The sequence below is a fragment of the Atta cephalotes genome, assembly GCF_000143395.1.
Source record: "Atta cephalotes unplaced genomic scaffold scaffold00017, whole genome shotgun sequence".
Lineage (NCBI taxonomy): Eukaryota > Metazoa > Arthropoda > Insecta > Hymenoptera > Formicidae > Atta > Atta cephalotes.
The window spans coordinates 5,367,475-5,389,659 of NW_012130081.1; the positions used below are offsets into that span (position 1 = coordinate 5,367,475).

General features: G+C 30.2%; 3 protein-coding genes across 3 annotated transcripts; all 3 read left to right on the plus strand.

The window, feature by feature from the left end:
* Positions 1-3,437: 3,437 nt before the first annotated feature.
* On the plus strand, positions 3,438-7,137 carry LOC105618589. Its single transcript, XM_012200118.1, has 4 exons — positions 3,438-4,062; positions 4,830-5,003; positions 5,637-5,935; positions 6,715-7,137. The coding sequence occupies exons 1-4, from the start codon at positions 3,438-3,440 to the stop codon at positions 7,135-7,137; spliced, it is 1,521 nt and encodes a 506-aa protein (XP_012055508.1).
* Positions 7,138-10,297: 3,160 nt separating this feature from the next.
* LOC105618590 lies at positions 10,298-12,696 on the plus strand. Its single transcript, XM_012200119.1, has 4 exons — positions 10,298-10,424; positions 10,769-11,069; positions 11,281-11,474; positions 12,057-12,696. The coding sequence occupies exons 1-4, from the start codon at positions 10,298-10,300 to the stop codon at positions 12,389-12,391; spliced, it is 957 nt and encodes a 318-aa protein (XP_012055509.1). The 3' UTR covers positions 12,392-12,696.
* Positions 12,697-19,055: 6,359 nt separating this feature from the next.
* Positions 19,056-20,595, plus strand: LOC105618591. Its single transcript, XM_012200120.1, has 2 exons — positions 19,056-19,560; positions 20,243-20,595. Exons 1-2 carry the CDS (start codon positions 19,056-19,058, stop codon positions 20,593-20,595), a joined length of 858 nt encoding a protein of 285 aa, XP_012055510.1.
* The last annotated feature ends 1,590 nt before the right edge of the window (positions 20,596-22,185 follow it).

The following is a 22,185-nucleotide window of genomic DNA, read 5'->3' on the forward strand; positions in this document are numbered from 1 at the left end:
TAGTCATGTAGTAACTTAATAGTCATATTAGTCTTCCTTTTCGTTTTTATTTAGTTTAAATTAATAGTAATAATACTATACTTAGTAAGAATACTTCTTCTCTCTCTCTCTCTCTCTCTCTCTCTCTCTCTCTCTCTCTCTTTCTCCTTTCTAAAATGAAAATTATAATAAAAATAAAAACACGGAGAATGTATGTACAATATCTACGTTTTTAAGAAACAAGCGAACGATTCTATAGGTGTCACCGACTTAAACGTGAAACTGAAGCCAAAAGAAGTAACACACTGGCCTGTGTGACCTTCTTTTTATAAAGAGAATACATTTTTAAGGAAATTTGATCAAAAATTTTAGTCTAAATTGTAAATACTACAAAATGCCGATAAAAAGTTATAAATTATTATGAAAATATATTCTGAGTTTGTAAAGACAAAAAAACTGTGCATCTCATTTTTAAATTAATTATTTCCTTGCAATTTAAAATATTCACATAAAAGCTGCATTTGAATTTTATAAAACTATCACTAGTACAGTATTAATTTTTATGAAAAAAATTAAAATGTTATGTTTTGTTATTCCTTTTCTACAAGCATTTAGTAATTTACAGTGTAAAGTTTGTCGGCTATAAAGTTCTAAAAAATTTGTTTGACAATATTGATAACACTCTACAACATACTCGTAAAGATTCTTTTGACGTTATGTTATAACGGGTTCCTTCTGTCAATGTCCATTAATAGTACTTTGAAACATGGTACACATATACCGTGATTACCGTCAAATGTAAATGATAATTTTATAATAATTGAATTATTTGTCATATCTACCAAAATGAATAAAAGATTGATTAACATGTCGATATAAACGAAACTCAAAGTTATGTAAACCTCCTTTTTCGAATGTCACAAATGTCATTATTTGGGATCGGTTTCCGAGAAAACATAAGAGAAATCGTTTGTAAAGGTGTATAACCGTGATTGAACTCGTGACTAATTTGATTGGACTTGAACAATCTTTGCTGACATCATAATAGAAGATAGTTTCCATATGAAAAGTAGATCACACGAAAGAAATTTTAAAAAATCGCTACTTTTTACTCTTGATAATTAAACGGATATGGAGTAATCTTAATTAATCAAGCTGTCTTTTTGTTACTATAAAAAATTATATATTTCCTACAAGAAATTGTTGTAGAAGTGTTTAAAATCACATCCTCCGTTCTAAAAGATTTCATTTAGAATAAGAGTAGATTTATTAATAATTTTCAATTAGTTAGGAAAAAATTTCGATTTTTTTATTGTATTGTACTTTACTCTTTTGTATTTTTCTTATTTCTCTTAAATAATATGAAAGCTTGTAGAGCACAGATAATCTCAAAGAAAAATATAGACTAAACCAACTCGGAGTTCTTAGATCAGCTTAGATTTATTGTATTTCGATCATCCCCTTATATAATTTAGCCTTCTGTTTGCTCTTTTTCTTGCTTTTCTCTTTCTCCTCAATTAAATTAAGATCTATTTATTAGCGAATTGTCTCGGAGAATCATCTTCCGTACCATTGAGCGGCATCTCGTCAAGCTCATTGAACTGGCCGAACTGGACATTCGCCGAAATACCTCCAAGTGAAATCGTCGTATGGAATATGTTTTCGATAATTATAGACCTACGACGAATTCAATTGATTAAATGAGAAAATTTCCCCCTTGACTAATAGTTATATTTGCAATTCTTTCTTGGAAGAAGGGTAGCTCCTAAATCGAATGGCGGGAACGAACGGACGAATGAACGAACGTGGTGAGCAAAGAAGGAAAGGGGAATGGATAGAAGGATGGACAGACGGATGGCCGGGTAACCCAGATTGGGTCAGTCGAGCCGATCCTACGGAGACCGGCTGCCAGTATAGTATCGGACGTCGTACACGATTCCGACTTTTCTGGCCGCTTGATTATTCAGGCGCGCGTAGTCGACCGGTCGTTTTTCAATATTAAAAGAAATCCGGTTACTGAAATTGACACCGATCACTTAGTCTAAGTGCGGGCAAGTTGTTGATGTCAAAGATATATTGTGAAAGTGAGTATAAAATCATTTACAATAAGAAATACTGACTAATAACTTTCTATAAATAGTTATGTGTATTTGATTGGTGAATGAAATTATGTTTAACATGTACATGCGGAAAAAGGCATAGACAGAGTATTGTTAATGAGATTGTATTAAAGTCATTTGGTGAAAGAACACTCGTATAACCGTACACTTATACCAGTTATGAATTCTAACTGCACACGTGCGCATAGTTGAATCTTTAAAGACTAAAGTATGACTTAGATTAATGTATATACATGTATATATTCTTTGAGATTTTTCATTTTTTACATTTTATCGTATTATGTGTATATATGTAAATATACACATAGTTTCTTAATAAAGATTATGAAATAAAGATTTGTTTGATCGAATTAAATTTTTCTTTATTTAATTTTATATATGAACAATTTAATTAACAAATATTTAAAAAATATATATACATTTGTTATTCTGAAAATTTGTTTAATCTGAAAATATGTATAAAAAAAAATTGAGATAATACAGAGAGAGTATTATAATTAATATTAATATAATAGTGCAATATTTAAGATTAATACGAAATAAATTTTCAATAATTAGTTGTTGATTGATTTTAAAAAACATAATTAAAAAAAAGTTTTTAAAAATAACGAATAATTTATGCAGGTATCGACAAATTATAGTTAAGTAACAGAATTGGTTTAATTAATCAATCACAAAAGTATAATAGAATGTTTAATCTTTGCATACAGTTCACTCGCATGAATAAAAGAATTAACTGATTGTTTTCGATGACACAACATATGAGTGATATAATTGAATTTTATTTATATACATTTACAGAGTACTATGTTATTATTAGCTTATTTAATTATTTGAATAACAATATTTTTTTATTAGTACTATTATGTATTTTTATTTAATAATTATGAAATCAATAAAATTTTCAAAATGTAACGTAAAAATCGATAGAATTATTACTAGATAGATATTAATAAATAGACGGATATTAATTATTTCCAAATCAATAATTTTATATTCAATTCATTCAATAGGTTTTCTAAAAAAAAAAGCAAAAAAAAAATACAAAATTATTTTATATATTTGTATCTGTATAAGAAAGTTTATTTTTCAGACTTTTAAGTCTTGTACTATCTGTTTTTTCGGTTTCTCAATTACATATTTAATTTTTTATATTTGCGCTTGTACTGTAACAATTATTATTTTATACATTCGTTCTTAAAGTTTCTTATTCTTGTGTTTTCACTTATTTATCTTATTTTAGAAAACGGAGTCGCAGGTCGAGATGCAGTTCTTCTCATGTAATAACTATAGCTAGCCAATAGACAAGCGTCTGGTGCCTTTTTCATGGATCGGACAATGGCAAAAGGGAGGATAGCCATAATATTCTCGATTGTGTTCCTGGCTATTGCGTGTCACATTCATTCTGTCGTGGGGGTCAAGGTCTACGCGGAGGTTGCGTCCTTGAATGAGACCGCGCGCAACGATGATGATATCGTCGAGGAGAACGAGGTGCCGCTTTCTCAAGAATCTAAAAACAAAATTGACAAACTCTTGCGTGATCATCCGCACAATATGCATGGAAAACCAACAAAATTCGATATCGAAGATGATAAATCGAATTATCAGATTGAACCGACGAGAATAGCTAATGTTACAGCTAATCCAATTGAAATGAATTCATTGACCAGTCAATCTTTGTCAAATTCAACAGAATGCAAAGGAAAGCTCACGGTTTCTTGTATACGAAAGGATTTTTCGAACTTTTTGGATCAACTCTCGAGGGTTGATACGTACAATGTAACAGAATCTGTGCAGATTATAAGAAACCCTGAAGTCAACGTTACGTGCAACGATCGAAAGAAAAATGATACGGATTTAAATCTTTTGGATAAGGTTCATCATTACGCCAAGACACACGTGATGAAGATACAGCTGAATAAGGATCTCAGTCTCGCCAGGAAAGCCAGGACGTTCTTCGGTTGTGAGTTTCTAGACCGCTTGCTACAGATTTTTGTTGCGTGTGTACTAGTGCCGTTACTTTTGTCGACGCGAAAGGTGGATTTTCTGAAATTACGATTGTTTATATTGAGCGACAGTATTTTTTATTACCTGTATTATTCGATGCTTACTGTAAAGCAATTGCATAATCTCTAATTGGTACGTAGTGAAAGTAATCGAGCAATTTACTAGAAAAGAAATTATTTCTTATTCTAGAAAATAACGCAATCTTTTCTATTTCCACCTTTCAACTTGATTTTCAAGATATTTTTATAATGCTTTTATAGAAATGCAGTTTTTTCAAACATTTTTCTTAAAAAATGGTTCTCTTTTTTTAAAAATGAATTATTTAATTTTTTTAACTACATGATAAGCGACGAATCTAGTACGCTCGTAAGCACAATCTGGCATAAATAAAATTAAGGTGTGAGAGAAAGCTTTAACTTCATGAATTGGCTTTTTGGAGTTAAATCAAGTAACGAGGTTGGGTCCACGCTAATTGGCAAAAATGCAAACTAAACCAGCGATAAAAACGGGTATGAGGAAAAACGAGGCGTGTAACATTGTGCGAGCAGTCAAATTAATTATAATTACGGTGAATAAAATTTTTTTATTCACACGTGGAGTGTGTTTCAGCAAAATGCGTGGCACGTGGAGTTGGAGAGGGAGAATATGAAAAAAGATGCTGCTTGCAGCATGGCTTTCAGGGCTAACCGCAGGGCTTTAACGAGCTGGTACTTTTGCTTTCAGCCATGTTTCAGGGAAAGAGTACCTTTTTAACAGGATTCGGGCTTGGTTTTCTAGCATTTGGTCTGAAGAAACTGTTGCTACCCTTGTTCTTCGGCGTACAAATAATTAAGAGTGTGTTACTTGCTCTCTTCCTACCCAGTATCATCGGCAGTATTGGTAATATCGTTGGAAAAGGTACGTATTTTGCGATTAATAAATCTTATTACAAACATATTGTAAATATTTCAAAACAATTTGTAATGATTGGTATAACTATCATTATATTTTATTTCTTTATCAAAGAATATGCTATATACACATACGTGTAGTAGACGGTAAGTGTCTAATCGATGTTAATCAAAATTTGTGTATGACATTATTTAATGAAAAATTAATAAATTAATAAATTTAAAATAAAAGTTAATAAGTTCAAGTAGCTTTAGAGATTATAACTTTATAATATAAATTTTTATTTTTCAATTGAGTTTTAATAAATTTATTTTTGTGTAAGCATTGAAAGTTTAGAAAATTAAACAAATTAATATTACAAATTAAAAAATAGCATGTATATGTATACATAAAATGTAGAAATCAAGTCTTATTAAATGAATAATTTAATAATATTAAATGAAAATAAAGAAGTGAAAAATAACATATACGTATATGTAAAATGTAGAAACCAAATCTTATTGAGAAAACAGTTTCTCCATAGAATTTCTCTATAGAAAATAGTCTTTTATATTCTTGCAAGAATTCATATAGTAGCATTAATATTAATTGAGAAAGCTGAACTGAAAAGTGTAAATACATGTTACGCATAAATTCCAGGTGTTTCCTCTTTCGCGCAATCTTCGCATGCCGCGCCCGTGGCAGCACCGGAAGAGAATTTCGAGTTTAAAGATAATTCTGATCTTTATAACGATGATTATCTGACGCGACAACCGGTAGGCACGTTACCAGCATCCGCCATGTACGACGAGAGTATGATGCAGACACAGAAAACTCCGGATATTGTGTCCCGCTATGGATTTGTCGATTCGAGAATATCTCACGCAAATGCGCTTTCGGACCGTTACTATACGCGACACGTGGCTGCACATGGACTTTCTAAACCACAAGATTTTAAGGTGAGCTTTTTGAATAAGTAATACACGATTTTTAATTGGTTGCGTTGGGTAGAGAAAACTGATCAGTAAGCGCTCAGGGATTCTTTGATTTGATTGATTTGTATACTTATCCAGCAAAAAACTAAAGGTAAGAATCAATCATATTAAATCATTGATCAGTTTTCTTTGTTGGACGCAGCCAATTACTTGTAGTCTGTTGTCTCATATATTTTCTTGTCACAAAGTAAATAAATGACTTTCAAGTCATTGCACTACTTTCTTTTTTTTTTGGACTCGGATAATGCCATCCATACATTTAATAAGGAAGTCTAATTGAAACTATATAATTGTCAGCGAAACTTATTAATTGTCAGGATTGTTCTTATTAATATTTAATTAATGGAATTCTTGATTATGTAATAATAATAATTCTTACCAAATGATAGGATCAGGAAATGCATGTTGATTTGTACATGTTGCTGTCGCATTAATAGTCGCGCATAATTATGAAAGAATTGTTTGTTAATATTTGACTCAGAATGAAATAGGTAAGTATGCCATAAGAATACCTTTGTCTTTTTTTTTATACTGGAACTTTTTCTCATCATCAATGAACAGAGATGACCGTGCTTTCTACTTTTAATATTATTCGACTATTGATATTGGTCATTGAGATTCACGTCATTGCGACCCACTTCTTTGTTTGCTTCGTTTTAACTCAATCGGCGCCTAGCTGCACGCGTAACGGATACAGTGATCATTACGTAGTTGTAAACACGCATATTGATTATTGGCGGTAGGTCTTTCATGAGATACCAACGAGCTCTTTGCTGTTGACGAACTACGACCCGTTCTACTCACCCCTGCTGTCACGTCTGGACGCCGTTTTCTCTCGCCTCGGACACAACACGGAAGGCTGCAGGGAGTACGCAGTGTGCGCGATGTATCGGAGTCCTGCGCGTTATGCGCCATATTCAAACCTGGTCTCTGCTCAGCTATCTAGGGAGTTAAACGAGCTCAGGAAACCCAGTAGCGACAATCCCGACGTTTTACGTTTCTTCAGATACATGAAATCCGCCAAGGATGGCCAGGATGGCGTCAAGTGTGAAGAGATTTATGCGAATTGTGCGAACGCTCGTGAAGATCAGACCTTAAAGCAAAATCAAGCGATGCTCGCGACGTATCAAGATATTAATAAGCTCGTTCAGGCCAGAAAGATCTGAGAACGTTATAATTTACTTTTGTTGTTGCTATTATTAATTGCAAACGTGATAAAAAAAGAAGAAGTGTCTCATATCGCTTCATCGAATACACGAGCTTTAGAAGCGGTGGTTTATAGTTCTAATTGGATGCAATCGCTAAAAAGATTTAGCGTTTGCTCTAATGCTGAGCATTCATAGATTTTGCGCGCAAGTAAAGTTTGTAGGTATTCCTAGTGGTGGATTATTACGGTCAAAACGCTCATTCGGGACTTCAAGATGCAAAATGCCAATTTTTTTCCACAAAAATTTGATTAATTTAAGATTAAAAACAATATTTAAATATTTTTGAAATTTTTTCAATTTTGAGTCTTAATTAACGTCTTAGATAAGAGAATCTGAAATTAATTTGTATTTGGGGCTCCTGAGACAGTTTTAATTCGCCATGTTTGAATCTTCAACTTCCAAAACTAAACAAACTTTTGATGGTACCATACACAGTTACCTAAATTATCATTTGTAGCAAGAGCGCGATGTCGAGTGTGTAAACGTTAGAATATGTAAAATCTTAGAACTTTTATTTTTTTTTCAAGAAATTAAGTTTATAATTAAAACGCATTTTGAGATTAGGATATATTTTTTAAGATTGTTAAAATTATATTGAAATTATAAATGCATGTTTTTTAATTGTTTACTATGTTATTTAAACTTAGTTTTAAAATATGTTTCACAACATTTTCTTATATATAAACTACTAAATTCAATGAAAGTGCATTATAGAAACAGGGAACATTTTACAAAGCATTCGATTATGCCGGCATAATTATGAGCAAGCTAGTATTATTATCCAAGTATTTCTTGGAAAATAGAAACTGTGTTGATACAATCAAGAACATCAATTTACACATAATATTTCGCTTTACATTACGAGACAAGTACATGTAATTTAATCTACTTCTCACGTAATAAAGCGATTTTTGTATGAAAATAGAAATGAGAATCTGCTTATGATTTTAAATGAAAATATTAGAGAAATTTATTTTTTATAAACGATCTTAAAATATTTACAATCAACAATTATGCTAAAAAATATTCTCATCAAGTTTAATTTGCTTAAAACTCTTGCAAATCTTAAAAAATTGTAATAAATCAATTTTTTTAAATGGATATTTATACAAATGAATGTTCGATAAATAATTTCATAATATTAATAAATAATCATTTGATGAGTTATGAAAAATACGACGTAATTAAGTTAAAATTATTGTATATTTAATTTATATTTATTTATCGAATATCGTGTACAAGATTTAATCTTACGATGGATGATAGTAACTCTGGATATTTATTTATTTATATAACGTGAGGATGAAGATGCTAATTTATATGTAATACGAGCGAGAAACATGTTGCGTAGAGCGTATGAGTATTTAGATTAACTCTAATTTTATTAAAAAATTGCGATTATTCCATTAATTATATTTATAAATTGATGTACAGATTGAGTACGTCAATAAAAGATGATTATGATGTCATATGAGTTTCTTCAAAGCAATACGTCAGCATACGACATAATCAATTATGTAATCAAAATCCTATTTAGAACATAAAGCGATAAAAAAAAAACGAAAGAAAAAGAATTTTTTTTAACTTTCAAAACATGAATTACAACAACCACACGGAACATCGTGATAAATTGATTAAACCTTATAACAAACGAAATTCCGTATTAAACTACGCGTCACAGAAAAAAATGATGTTATCTCGCATACATAGGAAAGTAATATAAATTAGCTTAAAAATCATATTATGACGATGAATGATAATGATTCAGGAACCATATTATGGCGCAAGAAAAAGAAATATGGGTAATAAAAAAGAATTGGATTCCCTAATATGGCGATGACGCACGTTGGTTGTACAAACCGGAGATGAAAGTACGTTGACTTCTTCCTTCCTATGTCAATGTACCTTCCGTCTCCGTTTCTTGAATCTACCTAGTTCCGGTTCTTATTCTGGACACTACTTTCACTTTCAATTTTTGTAAATCCTCCTGTTTGCCGTTCTGGGAACGACTTGCGGATCCTATCCCCTCTCTGTATTCGATTATGGAGTACACTCATATAAATACGAAGATAGTGCGTGTGTCAAGGCGTCATATAACTTTTGACTAAAACTGTGTTCAGTATGTTTTGTTAAACTCGTTAAGTCAATCAGTATTAATTATTTTTAAAACGTTTGACATTTTAATTTATATAAATAATTCTTCCTTTAGTTTTCAATTAATAAGGTAAGTTATAATATAATCTATAAAAGTAATTCAAATCAGTTTTAATTTTTGTCCCTTTTCTAGCAGTTTCTTTTATCAACTAGTTTGAAAATTTAATTTCATTCTGTTATCAATTTTTGGTTTATTCATTGTTCGTTTATAAGATCTTGCTCATTGCTCCTAAAAGAAAAAATTCATCGTTATTACAATTTCTAATCATGTTATGGAGCAACAATTTATTTTGCAATTTCGCAACTTAATTTAAAGATTTGTGGTTAGAGAGATGACTCTAGAAAGAGATATATATTACTACTATTACTTAAGTGGAATGCGCGCGTGATCAGAAATTGGAATCTGAAACCCGCTTGCTTTCGTCCTTTACTTCTGATTGGTGCGCTCATCTAACGGCACTTGGTGAACCAGTGCGTCGACTGCCAACAGTCGATCTCGCAGACTTGTAAGTGCTGTTTGAGAATCGCCACGAGAACGTTTTTTGACAAGGATGTCGCGTAAGGAATATCAAATCACGATAATATTTGACAGTTTGGTGAGATATCTGATCGTATTTTAACTTTTTTGTCTTCTTTACAAATCAATAACATATTACTACTTATTTCGTTGTTACTATATTTTGTGTTCAATAGTCATATAATTTATTTTACACGTATATATTTAAAATATATGTGTGTATATAAAATATTTTAACATTGATGTTGTTATTGCAAAATAAAAGTGTTGTTACAAACAAAAAAAATAATTTATAATGATGAAATTAGTAATTTGCGCTAATTTAAAACGGCAGGAAATGTTAACTGTATCGATATGTGTGATGTGTATTTCTTCTAATATAGAAATATTTTATTAGAAATATTAATGATGAGACGTGATTGCAGGTGGTGTAAAGAAAAGAGTAGAATGCAACTGCAGCGGTTGTTGATAATTCTAGGAGTTCTTTTGGTATTGTCCTTGCTGGCGTGTTGTCAGTCTACCGGAAAAATTATTTTTCAGGACAGCACTACCGAACATGAAGCAGATAAGCAAGGTATTTTAGTTTTTGAAATTATTTCTATTAAAAGACACGGATATGTCTTACATATATATATATATAATTGTGCCAAGTGTACACGTGATAGTCGCAAAACAGACCGGGTATTTATAAATAAATGTTTTGTTAATAACTTTTAACAATACTTTTAGTTATATATGTTTAATTTCTTGCGCAATATATACACTTCACTATCTAAACTTCACTATCTAATTTTTTCGTGTTACATAATTTAAATAAAAAAAATACTACATTTTTGACAATATTAATTGATGAAAATTTAAATTATTTTAATTTATTTTAATAAAATCAAAATTATATATAAACACTTATATTTTCAGAGAATCTTAAAGAAATTACATCACAGAGAGAATTTAATCCTGTTCAACATGTAGAAGATTTATTCAATTATATTGGTTTTGGAACTGGACGAAATGTTGATCTGTATTTGGCAAAGATCAATGAACGTTGCTTAACTGGTGATTTAGCTGAATGTTTCAAGTCACAAGCGTTAAAATATTTTTCGGATTTTTTCGATCATGCTGAATATTCCTTAAATGATAACGTCCAAATTAAGCGAATGTCTGATCAAGTTGTAAGAGAAGTACATCGTCAACCGTATGAATATTCTAACGAACCTAGGTATGTTATCTTTATAGATATAAAAGTACACGCATATAATTATATATAATTGTATATATAGACATTTCTTTTTACATATAATGAATTTACGTGCGTCTAAGAAATACGTAAATAATTTTTCTAAATGTATTGATAATATATCGAGAGAATATGCTCCAATTATTAAATAAATATTGCGATTTCTAAATTAAAAGTAAAATATGTTGATTAGATCTGATGAAACAGAATGGGATCAAATGATCAATTTTATGAAAAGAAAGTTGGAAAAGTTTGTTAAAACGATGTCTTTCGAATTGACTATTCCTGAAGAGGAGACTGATCTCAATGATGTATATAAACCAAGATTTTTAAATGAAATCGCTGATGAAATTGATACACTTGAGGATAAGAAGGATACACTATTCTGTAAGTATTAATTTATTTGAAATTATTACACAAAAAATTTTCTTAAATATTTGTAATGATAAAGGTATTTGAGAAAATATTTGAGAAAAATTCAAAAGCATAATACATGTGCAAACGATGCTTGCAAATCCATTGTTAAGTCTGGGCAATTTAAATCATTTATCAGAAAGTCTATCAAAAAGAAAATTACTATTTTCTTTATTTTATTATAGCAATTATTAAGTCTTAATTTATAATCACATTTATGTGTAATAAGTATGCAATAATAGAATGCCATTGTATATCATAGTCAATTAATTTCTCGGTTATGCAAAATTAATGAAGATAATATTTTTATTTAATATTTTTATTTATTTGCAAAGTTAGTTCTTTCTGTCAAATAAATTATTCAAATTACTAAAATATAAAACAATTAATTTAATAATAAATTAATAAATTAACTTAATTTAAAATTTAACTACTATGTTTATTAAATGTTGTTTAACTGTTAAAGCTATTTAAAAACATAAAAGCAAGATTAGATTATTTAAGTTATTTTAATTAATTAAATATTTATTAAAATAAATTTTGAATTTGTTTTAGCTCGTCATCGACTCAGAAAATTTCTTATACCCTTCTTACTTGTCGTAAAGCTTTTCAAAATGAAACTTCTATTATTACTACCTTTGATTTTGGGTTTGGCTTCATTCAAGAAGTTCCTTGGATTTTTGGCGATCGTCATACCTGGTCTAATAGGTTTCTTTAAACTTTATAAACCGTATCCAAGTTATTATCCCCCAGTATACACTAAAAACGGAGTTGCTCAACCTCATTATGAATCACATCCGAATTTTGATTATCATGGAGATCATTATGGAAATATAGATTCCTATGGTCATGATTTGGCATACCGAGGATATCAGCATTATAAATCTTAATCTTTATTGATTTATTTATTATATTATTTCTAAAAAAGAAACAGATTATAATCAAATAGTTAAAAATAAACTTTTAATTATGAAGATTATTTATATACAAAATATTTATTTTGATTAAAAAATATATAAAATTTAAATTATTATAAAGCATATTATTATAAAGCATACTTTTTATTTAGTTCATATTCAACACTAAGTTTTGCATATGTAAAACAATAACTTAAATATATATCTTGTATATATAATTGAAGTGTGAATGTGTAAGAGAGATCATGTATTTTTTTTTCAATAAAAATACTGAAATATAAACTTGTTATTTTAATTTTATTATATTAATTTTATATTTATTGGAACATAAAAAATCTGTTTTTTACTTAATTTATGTATACATTATTGTATATGTGTTTAAGTTAATTATGTATATTATATAATATACATATATATGTATAATAATCCGTTTTTTATTAATTTATCTTAATTATGTACATAATTAAAATTTCATGTTAATATCAATATCATTGATATGTATATGAAATGTATATTAAAAGATATTCTATTTATATCGAAAAAATATTTGAACTTTTTATACACGTACATATATGCGTAATGGTATACAACTGACTTTCTTATTGTCTTAGTTTCTACCTATTATTCTTGCGCTACTTTTATGATATATATTCGCAATTTCGAGAATCGATGCATAGTATCTTATGATATGATTAATTTGTTTGTAAAAATTATAAAAATTATCGCAATTGGGTTAATAATTATGATATCAAATTAAGCAAAGGAGAACACGCTTAATTGTTTTCTGATCTGCTATTAAAATGAAAATAACGCAACTTTATTATAAGCCTTTCTATAAAGTCTCTTCTAAGTGAAAATCAACTTAAGAATTTATTATTAAAAGGATAAGGTAAAACTTCAGCAGTCTGTGCATTATAATATATAGATGTATAAATTAATGCTTTTAACATTAAGATAATTTAATATATTTAAAATAAAGTGAATAAATTATAGCATTTGTTTATACTTTCTTGAATTTTAATTTATTTCATTAAAATTCAATTTAATATTAAACAACTTTTTAAATATTATTTTAACAGCCTTATTAAAAAAGAGTTCTAGAAATTATTTAAAACACTCAGGAAAGACTATAATTTTTGATGAGAAATAAATCTTTCGGAGAAAGATTCATTGTAACCAACAACATTTATAACTCTTTCATGAATCGATTTCACAAGTATCAATTAATTGATTTCTTAAGCGTTAATATATTTCATATTCGTTTTCACTATGATACTTAAATTAAATTTTAATTCTTTCTATTATATTAATAACATAAACAAATCTAAGCTAGATTTTTATATCTGTAAAAAATGTGTATGATTAAAAAATAATATACTTTTTATTTAATTTTTTGAATATATGTGCGCGCAAGAGAAATAAAAATTATGTACAAAAACTTATTGTTTGTAAATATAAAAGTTTATAGAAAAGGTAAATAGATATAAGTATTGTAAAATTTATATTAAATTAAATAAGATTAGAAAAAATGGAAAGACTTTCAATTTATGGTTTTAATTAATAATTAATTTATGGTTTTTTTTATCCGATCAAAAGATATCGTTATACCTAAAAATACCAGTTTTATAGTAGAATTATTTGCAGATAGCTGACTTTTGTCGAAACGTCTCTTTATAATTGCATGAAAATACTGCGTGCGGTTTTACACCGGTTCTCTCTCAGGTGCATAACGAGGAACTATCTTGTACTTACATAAACCGGTTCGATATGATTCTCACTCGATCCAGAGAATCGGATAGAATAGACCCGCTGACCAAGTGGCCCCGTTTGCTGAGATGACCGGAAGCTGCTGATCATTCCGCGATCTATGGAAAACAATTCGATAGAAATGTCAGTTTTAACCCTTCAGAATTGAGGGATGTTGAATTATTTTTCAAAATAATCACGGACCCAAAGAAGAAATGAAAATATATAAACTAAAGTTACAGAAAATAATGATAGTAAAAACCAAAAAGATAACGAGAACGTCACATTAAATTATATTACACTTCTTTTTAGATAATATTTACATCTCCTTTTTTTAGATAATAAAATATTGATATAAATAATAATGATTAAATTGAAGTAATCTGATGTACGTATTTGTAGTATTTTTTATATCGACTAACTTGTTGATAAAAAAGAAATTAATATAAAATAAAAAAAATATTACATATATAGATAAGGATGTTTTTTTATGATTATGTTATGAAAAATTTTCGAATACAATGCAAATATTTGATGGCAATAATTTGTATCTGACAGAGAAGATAATTTTTTTTGTTCCGCGATTACGGAAGTGAAAGAAGATTATGAGTGAAAGAAGATTATTAAAATATATATAAGCTATGGCATTACAATGCAGTTATTTGATCGTCGTGTTGCAAAGAAAACACAGTAGTACGTGCGAACTAGTGCATTTATAATAACATAAATTTTCCTAGATACTCAAGCATATCTTTATCGAATTACCACCAAGGACATTGATGTTCATATGTAAGTGCAGTACAGCGAAAGCGATGCTCGCATATGCGTATGTAAAATGGGCCATCTGACTTTTCGGGTATTTTCTATTAAATTACCGGAAATGTCCTTGTAAGGAATGGCTTGAAAACTTTCTTCTATATACTTTCTGCATTTCTATCGGCGATTTCATTTCCTACATCACTCGTTTCAACTCTAAGTAACAATATATGACTGTACAGTTACATGCACTAAATAATAATTGCCAATGTATATACTTACGAATAGATCTAATTGTTAATGTTATGATTCTTCAGTTTAAATCATACTTTCATATCTTTTTGCATTATCGTACAATGATTCCAAATTATAATATAATTAATATATATATATTAATTAGTGTGGGATTTAAACAGTTACTCAGAGATATTTACTCAAAACTTTATGTTTCATCGATTATCTATCTAGCGATGTTATTTGTAGTTTATGTATATTTTATAAAATTTGTATATTGGGTTGTCCGGAAAATTCGTGCCGACTAACCTATATAATTTAACAAATGTATACTAAAATTTAAATTTTCTGCGTTTCAATTTTCTTTCAACATCAGCACGAACTTTCCGGATAACCCATACATTAGATTTATAAACTTTAATAAAAATAAATAAAAAAGCAATTTTTAATAATCATAAAGTAATCATTTAATGGTTCAAAATAATGATGAAATAATCTTACATAATATAAAATGTAATTATATATTCGCACTCTGTTAATATCACTCTACTTATTGTTAATTTTGAATACAATGTACATTCCGGATCCTGAATGAACAAAATGTCCGTTCGGAATTCGACGTAACGGTGCACGGAGCACCAAAACACTCGTTTGCGAGTGCCTTAGGTCTCACGATGGTGCCAGTTGCGTGGGGAAAGATCAGTTAACGTGTATATGGACGAGCTTTCGCGTCTAGGTCGCGACGTTAACCTCTGTACCGCGAAAGTCGCTTTTACAAGAAAACGGGTTGAATTCAAGAACGAGAGAGGCGGATATGGTCGTTTTTTCCTCGATATTTTCTACGCCTCATTATCCATCCAGTTAACAGTATTCGATTTATTTAACAGATATTTCAGATTATAATATATGGTCTTAAACACCATTTCACCCAGCGCGTTTTACTGAACGATTATATTACATCTTCATTTCGTATTTGCATAAATAAACATAATATACCATACATGTTGTAACGAGATTGTGAAGATTATTCTAATATTTAATATTACATATATAATGTTTACATATATAATGTTTAACATGATTATTTTAAAATTGGCATATCTAATATGCCAATAGTAAAATATATATTCGCATCACTGATTTTGTTTGCCATAATTATTACGGCCAGCATTTATTGCAATAAAATATTTTTTATCAAGAAAATTTACGGATTTCTTTGATGTTAAAAAGTTATATAAAATTATCTCATTACGAAGTGGATATCTTTTCATAGATTATATATCTCATCATCTCGTGAAAAATGTATTATACATAGATTGTATATCTTATCATTTCATGAAAAATGTATTTTGTCAGACAAGCTCAATGAGAAATTGTTTTCAATATAACAGTTCATTGTTATGTGTGTGTTTATATATGTGAGATCTCATAATTTAAATTAAATCACATCATATACATGATTAATTATTAAGATAATGAAATTTGATACCAGCTCGCATAACTCTTGGCAGTCGTGTGAAACGTGCCTCGCAATGCTTAGTTTAGTTTGTAGATTATATAGTTACTTTCTAGAATAATTTCTTAGCTCTATATACTTTGTCTGTTGTGAATCAGTTGTGTAACGGGTATTATAAGTCCGATAAAATATTAATGATCTTTGCTCATTGGAAAATGTGACTGAATGATGCCTAAATATAATAGCACTCAACTTACGTATCCGTCACATGTGACATGCAATGCGATAAATGTGTAATTGACGATATCTTTGCTGCTTGTCTCTTTACCTCTCTTTACTTTCCTCGGAATTATTGTAACGCAACGCTGCTTTCTATTCGTTTGCACTTTGATTTCGTTTTGCAATCGAAATGACGTAGACAGATTTACGAGTGAGTTAATGAATGACGAGTGAGCACATCCGATAGTACTTACTCCTCAATAAGAATCTTATTTAAGAATATCGGGAACAACGGAAGCAATAAAATTAATCGAATCCGAGAGTTGCCTGATTGTCATCAGACAATACGTAGGTATATATATATATATATGTGTGTGTGTGTGTGTGTGTGTGTGTGTGTGTGTGTGTGTGTGTGTGTAACATTTGATTAGATATAACGTTGTCTACATGCGCATAACTATGCGAACGTACTGATATGTGTTAGAGTTTCTCCTCAATCCTGAATCCTTGTCATTCTGGAACAAACGTATATCCGGTGCATCTGCATACCGTCGCGCTACCGAAGTATGTTAATCTGATTTTATGCAATTGTTACGGTCAACTTTTTATAATTTTCGGAAAATTAATTAAATTATATCATAAGGAGAACTAATTCAAAAATCTATGGGTATTAAATCCCTGTCGGATTACTCTGCTCCAGTAATTTCCTCGAACCGTGCTTGTTTATACCCAGCTTTCCTAGCATCTTGGCTTTCTTTCCTCATGGTTAAGTCTCTCTACCCTAAAAGTCTATGAGTGCGTAGAGAAGGATCGTGAAAAGACGCAGCTAGAGCTGCGATTAAGGTGCCGTACAAGTCGCACGCTCATATAAGGTAGATGCTTACGCATTTGCGAGTCGGGGATGGATGGCATGCGTGCTCTACATCCGTGACACGGTTCTCGCGGGCGGGCAGGTTGGGTAATGGTCCATCAGAACTACAGGGGAGCTCGCATGTTTCCATGCGGCTGTTTATGAATCGCGCGCCGTACGTGAGCCGTACACATGCCGCTTCATCTACACGTAAGAATACGCGAGCGATGAGCCGCTACTCGTTCGCGAGTTTATGACGCCAGTTTACACGATGCACCTTGCATCGTTGGGAACCAGTTTGCGCGCAGGAGGATGCAGGAGAATGACGACGATGCCGTTCTCTTCCTCCTAAGAAAAAAAAATACGCTAGCGTCGCTCTCTTTTGCGCATCGTTAGGCGTCGTGTATATGCATTGCGGCAAAATCAGTTTGCGGGCAAGGATGGCAATAAACTTTAGCTTCGGTATCGGGTTGATTTTCTCGCGCTTGCGAGATAATCATGAAGCGATTCATCCCACTACCAAGAACTATCTGAGTCTACCGTAGCAAGCCCATTGCAGCCACTCTCAAAGCCACGTTAAAGGCAAAAGTGGGCACCACTACCATTCGTCCATCGCCACCCGCCATCAGCACTAACATCGTTTCGCAGAGGCCCCCTATATAGTTCCTGCGGGAAGTGGTGGGTCAACTTGCGACGACATTGTGCACACCTTGGTATCTATCTACTAAGGTGGAGATCTACGTATATAAACTCGTCGGGGCGAGACGCGAGTCAGAAGTCTCGTGCTACTCCTTGATCTACGTATCGGGATTGGGAAGAGAAAAATTCTTCGCAATACGGGATTAACCAGCTGGTCGGATTGAGAAAAGAGTCGCCGCTTTGCCTTCTTTATTCTTTTTTTATAGTTTTTAAAGCTTCGATTCTAATAGGTGGGTTAATTTATCATTCCTCGTGGATCATTACTCGTGGATCACTGAATGCATGTTATACATCGTTCGAAAGCACATGCTTGAAAGTTGTATCTTATCTTGCATATATTTATATAATTAGCATTTTATCATACGTTAAGCATTACATTTGTGTGATTTGTTTTTATAAACTAACTCTGTGTGTGCGTGTGTGTGAATCGAGTTTTTATTTTATAAAATTTATTTTGTTATATGTACAGACATTAAATCACTTTTCAGTTTTAATTTGGATTTTGATTGATTCATAAGATTTTTATTTGTTTTATTTTTTATATTTTATTTATTTTAGATTTTTAATTTTAAATTTTAGTTTAAAAATAGTTTGTATTTTTTTATTGTTAGTTAATAGTTTTCTGTGGCTATCTTGGAATTATTAATCTATATCGTGAAATATTTTAACAGAAAAGGATGAAGACGAAGAATTTCATATTGATTTTATTTGGTCTTGGGGTATGTTTGGCCAATCCTGTAGAGAAAAAGGAAAAGATAAGCGTCATCGAGCAGCAATCTGTGACGCTAACAGATCGAGCTAAATACGAGGAGGAACTTCTTCGTAAACTCAACTCAAAATGCTCCCAGAATGATATCAGCAGTTGTGTGATGTTGAAGTTGGTGACGTATATGAACAAGTTGCTGAAGAAGGCATCGATCGAGCTCACGGACGATATCGAGATCAGGAAGACGAGTCAGACGTCGGAAGATGTAATCACGTTCGAGGCCGGCAGAAGCAAGGACGATGAGATTCAAGTCCTTGATCTTGTCGTGAATAAAATTTACACCTTCATCAAATCGAGAAGTATTAAATGGAGAATTCTACCTGAAGATGATATTGTGGTATCCGCATCGGAAGATGAGACCGGTTCATTAAACTTAGGTCTGTCTATTGAACGCGCCGACAGATCCGTTCAAGAAGGTAATTATACCTTTTACAATATAATAGCTACCCTAAAGAAGTAAAAAAAAATATTTTGAATAGGATTATGTAATTTAATTAAGTATTAAGTGTTAGATATTCAATAACTTGCAGTAAACTTGCAATAAACGCATCTATAAATATTAATTTATTAAATTTAATTATTCGCCATGCTTTTATAGAAGATTCAACAAAAATAAATTCGATAATTAAACTCTAAGATAAGATTCTGTTAAGATCAAATAAAATACGATTATCTATTAATCATTTTTAATTTACAAAAATTTTATTTAACTTTAATTAACTTTAATTACTCAAAATTTAAATTAATTATTAACATTTTTGTTATTATAATATTATGTCAGTATTTAAAATAATATTTAAAATAATATTCTGATAAATACGATCTTTAACAAAATTATTATTAAATGTAAGTGACGTTTCAGTTTTACTCTGATTTCAATTTTCACTATTTTCACACGAGTAAAGTTGTGTCACCGAATGCATAAACAAATAGCTTTCACCTTTACCTTGTTCATCTGCTCATTCATCTGCTTATCACCGAACTTTATTGCTTTCTTCATGGAAAGTATAATTATTTACCTGCAAAATAGTTTCTTCGTCTTTTGCTTGACTAATTTGCTGAAAGTGACAATAGCGTAATTTGTTCCATCTTTTGTAGGTCGTGGAAAGAAGAACAATATGGGTCCATTGATCGCTGCGGCCGTCTTGAAGATTGGTCTCATCGGCGGTTTAGCGTTCAAGGCTCTTGCTCTCTTAGTCGGCAAAGCTCTCCTTTTGTCGAAGATCGCGCTTCTATTGGCTAGTATCATAGGCCTAAAGAAACTTTTCTCGCAAGGGAAACATGTAACCTATGAAGTGGTAGCGCATCCACATCACGGCTCGAGCCATTCGTTCGATCATGGTCATGGCGATAGTTATTCCAGTGGGTGGGCGAGAAGTTTCCACGAACAAACGCTGATTCCTGGACAGCCAGACGCACATGAGCTGGCTTATGCGGCGCATGTAAAGTGATTGATTCCTATCATTGAAAGCAGGATCCAAAAATCATTGAGATCGTTGTTTGAGATGAGAAGAGCGATGTCCTTGGATCCGCATACTAAACTTCTTAAATCATTGTCTAGATCTATTTCATAGAATATTTATTTTCACCCACAATTACTCATTTTACTTTGCTCTTTTTTTCATTTTTCCTATCATCAACATCGTGATTTTCTTTATTTATTTTCATCTGATAACTCTCTTTTTCTTTTTCTTTAACATCTGTTATTATACTTAAATTTCCGAATGACTACACGATACATGAATAATGACATACAGCGACGCACATATTTATGACAATGGTGACATCAGAATGTCACATTATGATTTACGGATACGTGGGCAGGAATCTCTTGGATGCGTATGTATGGAGGATACGCATCACAAGAATCTTACCTACCTACTTTCGCGATTGTATTTGTGAATATAATTGCAGATACTACGAGACTCTCGTCATTAGGACATAAAATTATGCACGAGCGTTATATTTTTCTCGCTTCTCACATTATAGTATTTAGATCTGTGATATCTTGAGAGCTTAGAATTATGTTCACGATGTGCATTAAATGTACGATAAATGTAATTATTCTACTTTCAGTTTGTATTCTTGTTGTATATTTAGCGCGAGACATAATCATTTTATATTGAATAGAAGCTTTATTCTAGATAAATCATTTGTTAGAGGCTATACTTGTGATTATATTCTTGACGTTAAATGTGCGATTAAATGAACATAAAAGAATATTATTTTTTATCTTTTATTATTTTTAATTTTTATTTCATATTTATATTTATAAGATTATATTTAACATTAAAAATTTATCAATGCTAATCATTTTTAACTTAAATATTATTTAAAATTAGGACAAAAGATATTATGAAATAAGATTAAAATCAAGGTACGTGAGTAATACGATATCAAAAATTCTCTAAGCTCTTTTTATTAGCTTTTCAAAGAAATTTCTATTGTAATTTTAATGTGATGAATCGTTAAGAAAAAAGTATATAAAATTCTCTTTACGCTTGTAAATAATTAGTAAATGATAAAACAATTATACACATGCTAATTAATTTGACGATTATTTCATGTTGTAAATTAAAATTATTTTTTACAGAGAGTCTTGTAGTGATTTACTTGACGCAACAGACAGACAGTTTATATAGATACTTGTTTAACAGAAGAATAAAACCAAATGATAAAAAATCAAAGTAAAAATGACGAAAAATAATGACAGCCACAAAAAAAGTGTATGCATATTTTATTTATATTAATATTAATATCCCCTAACTTAATATACGTTAAATTTATAAATTTATAAATTTATAAATTTATGATTGTCTGATTAACAAGACTGCGAAATGTATAATAATACCTTTTATATTATTTTTTATAAAAAGATAAATTATTTATTATTTTTATACAACTTCATTTATCTATCATTTATAATTATAAAAATATTACAAGCAAATTTTATTTTTACACTTCTAATTATATGTATATATTCTTTATATTATATTTTTATTTATTCACATGTTTAAATTAAAAAAAAAAGACAATATACT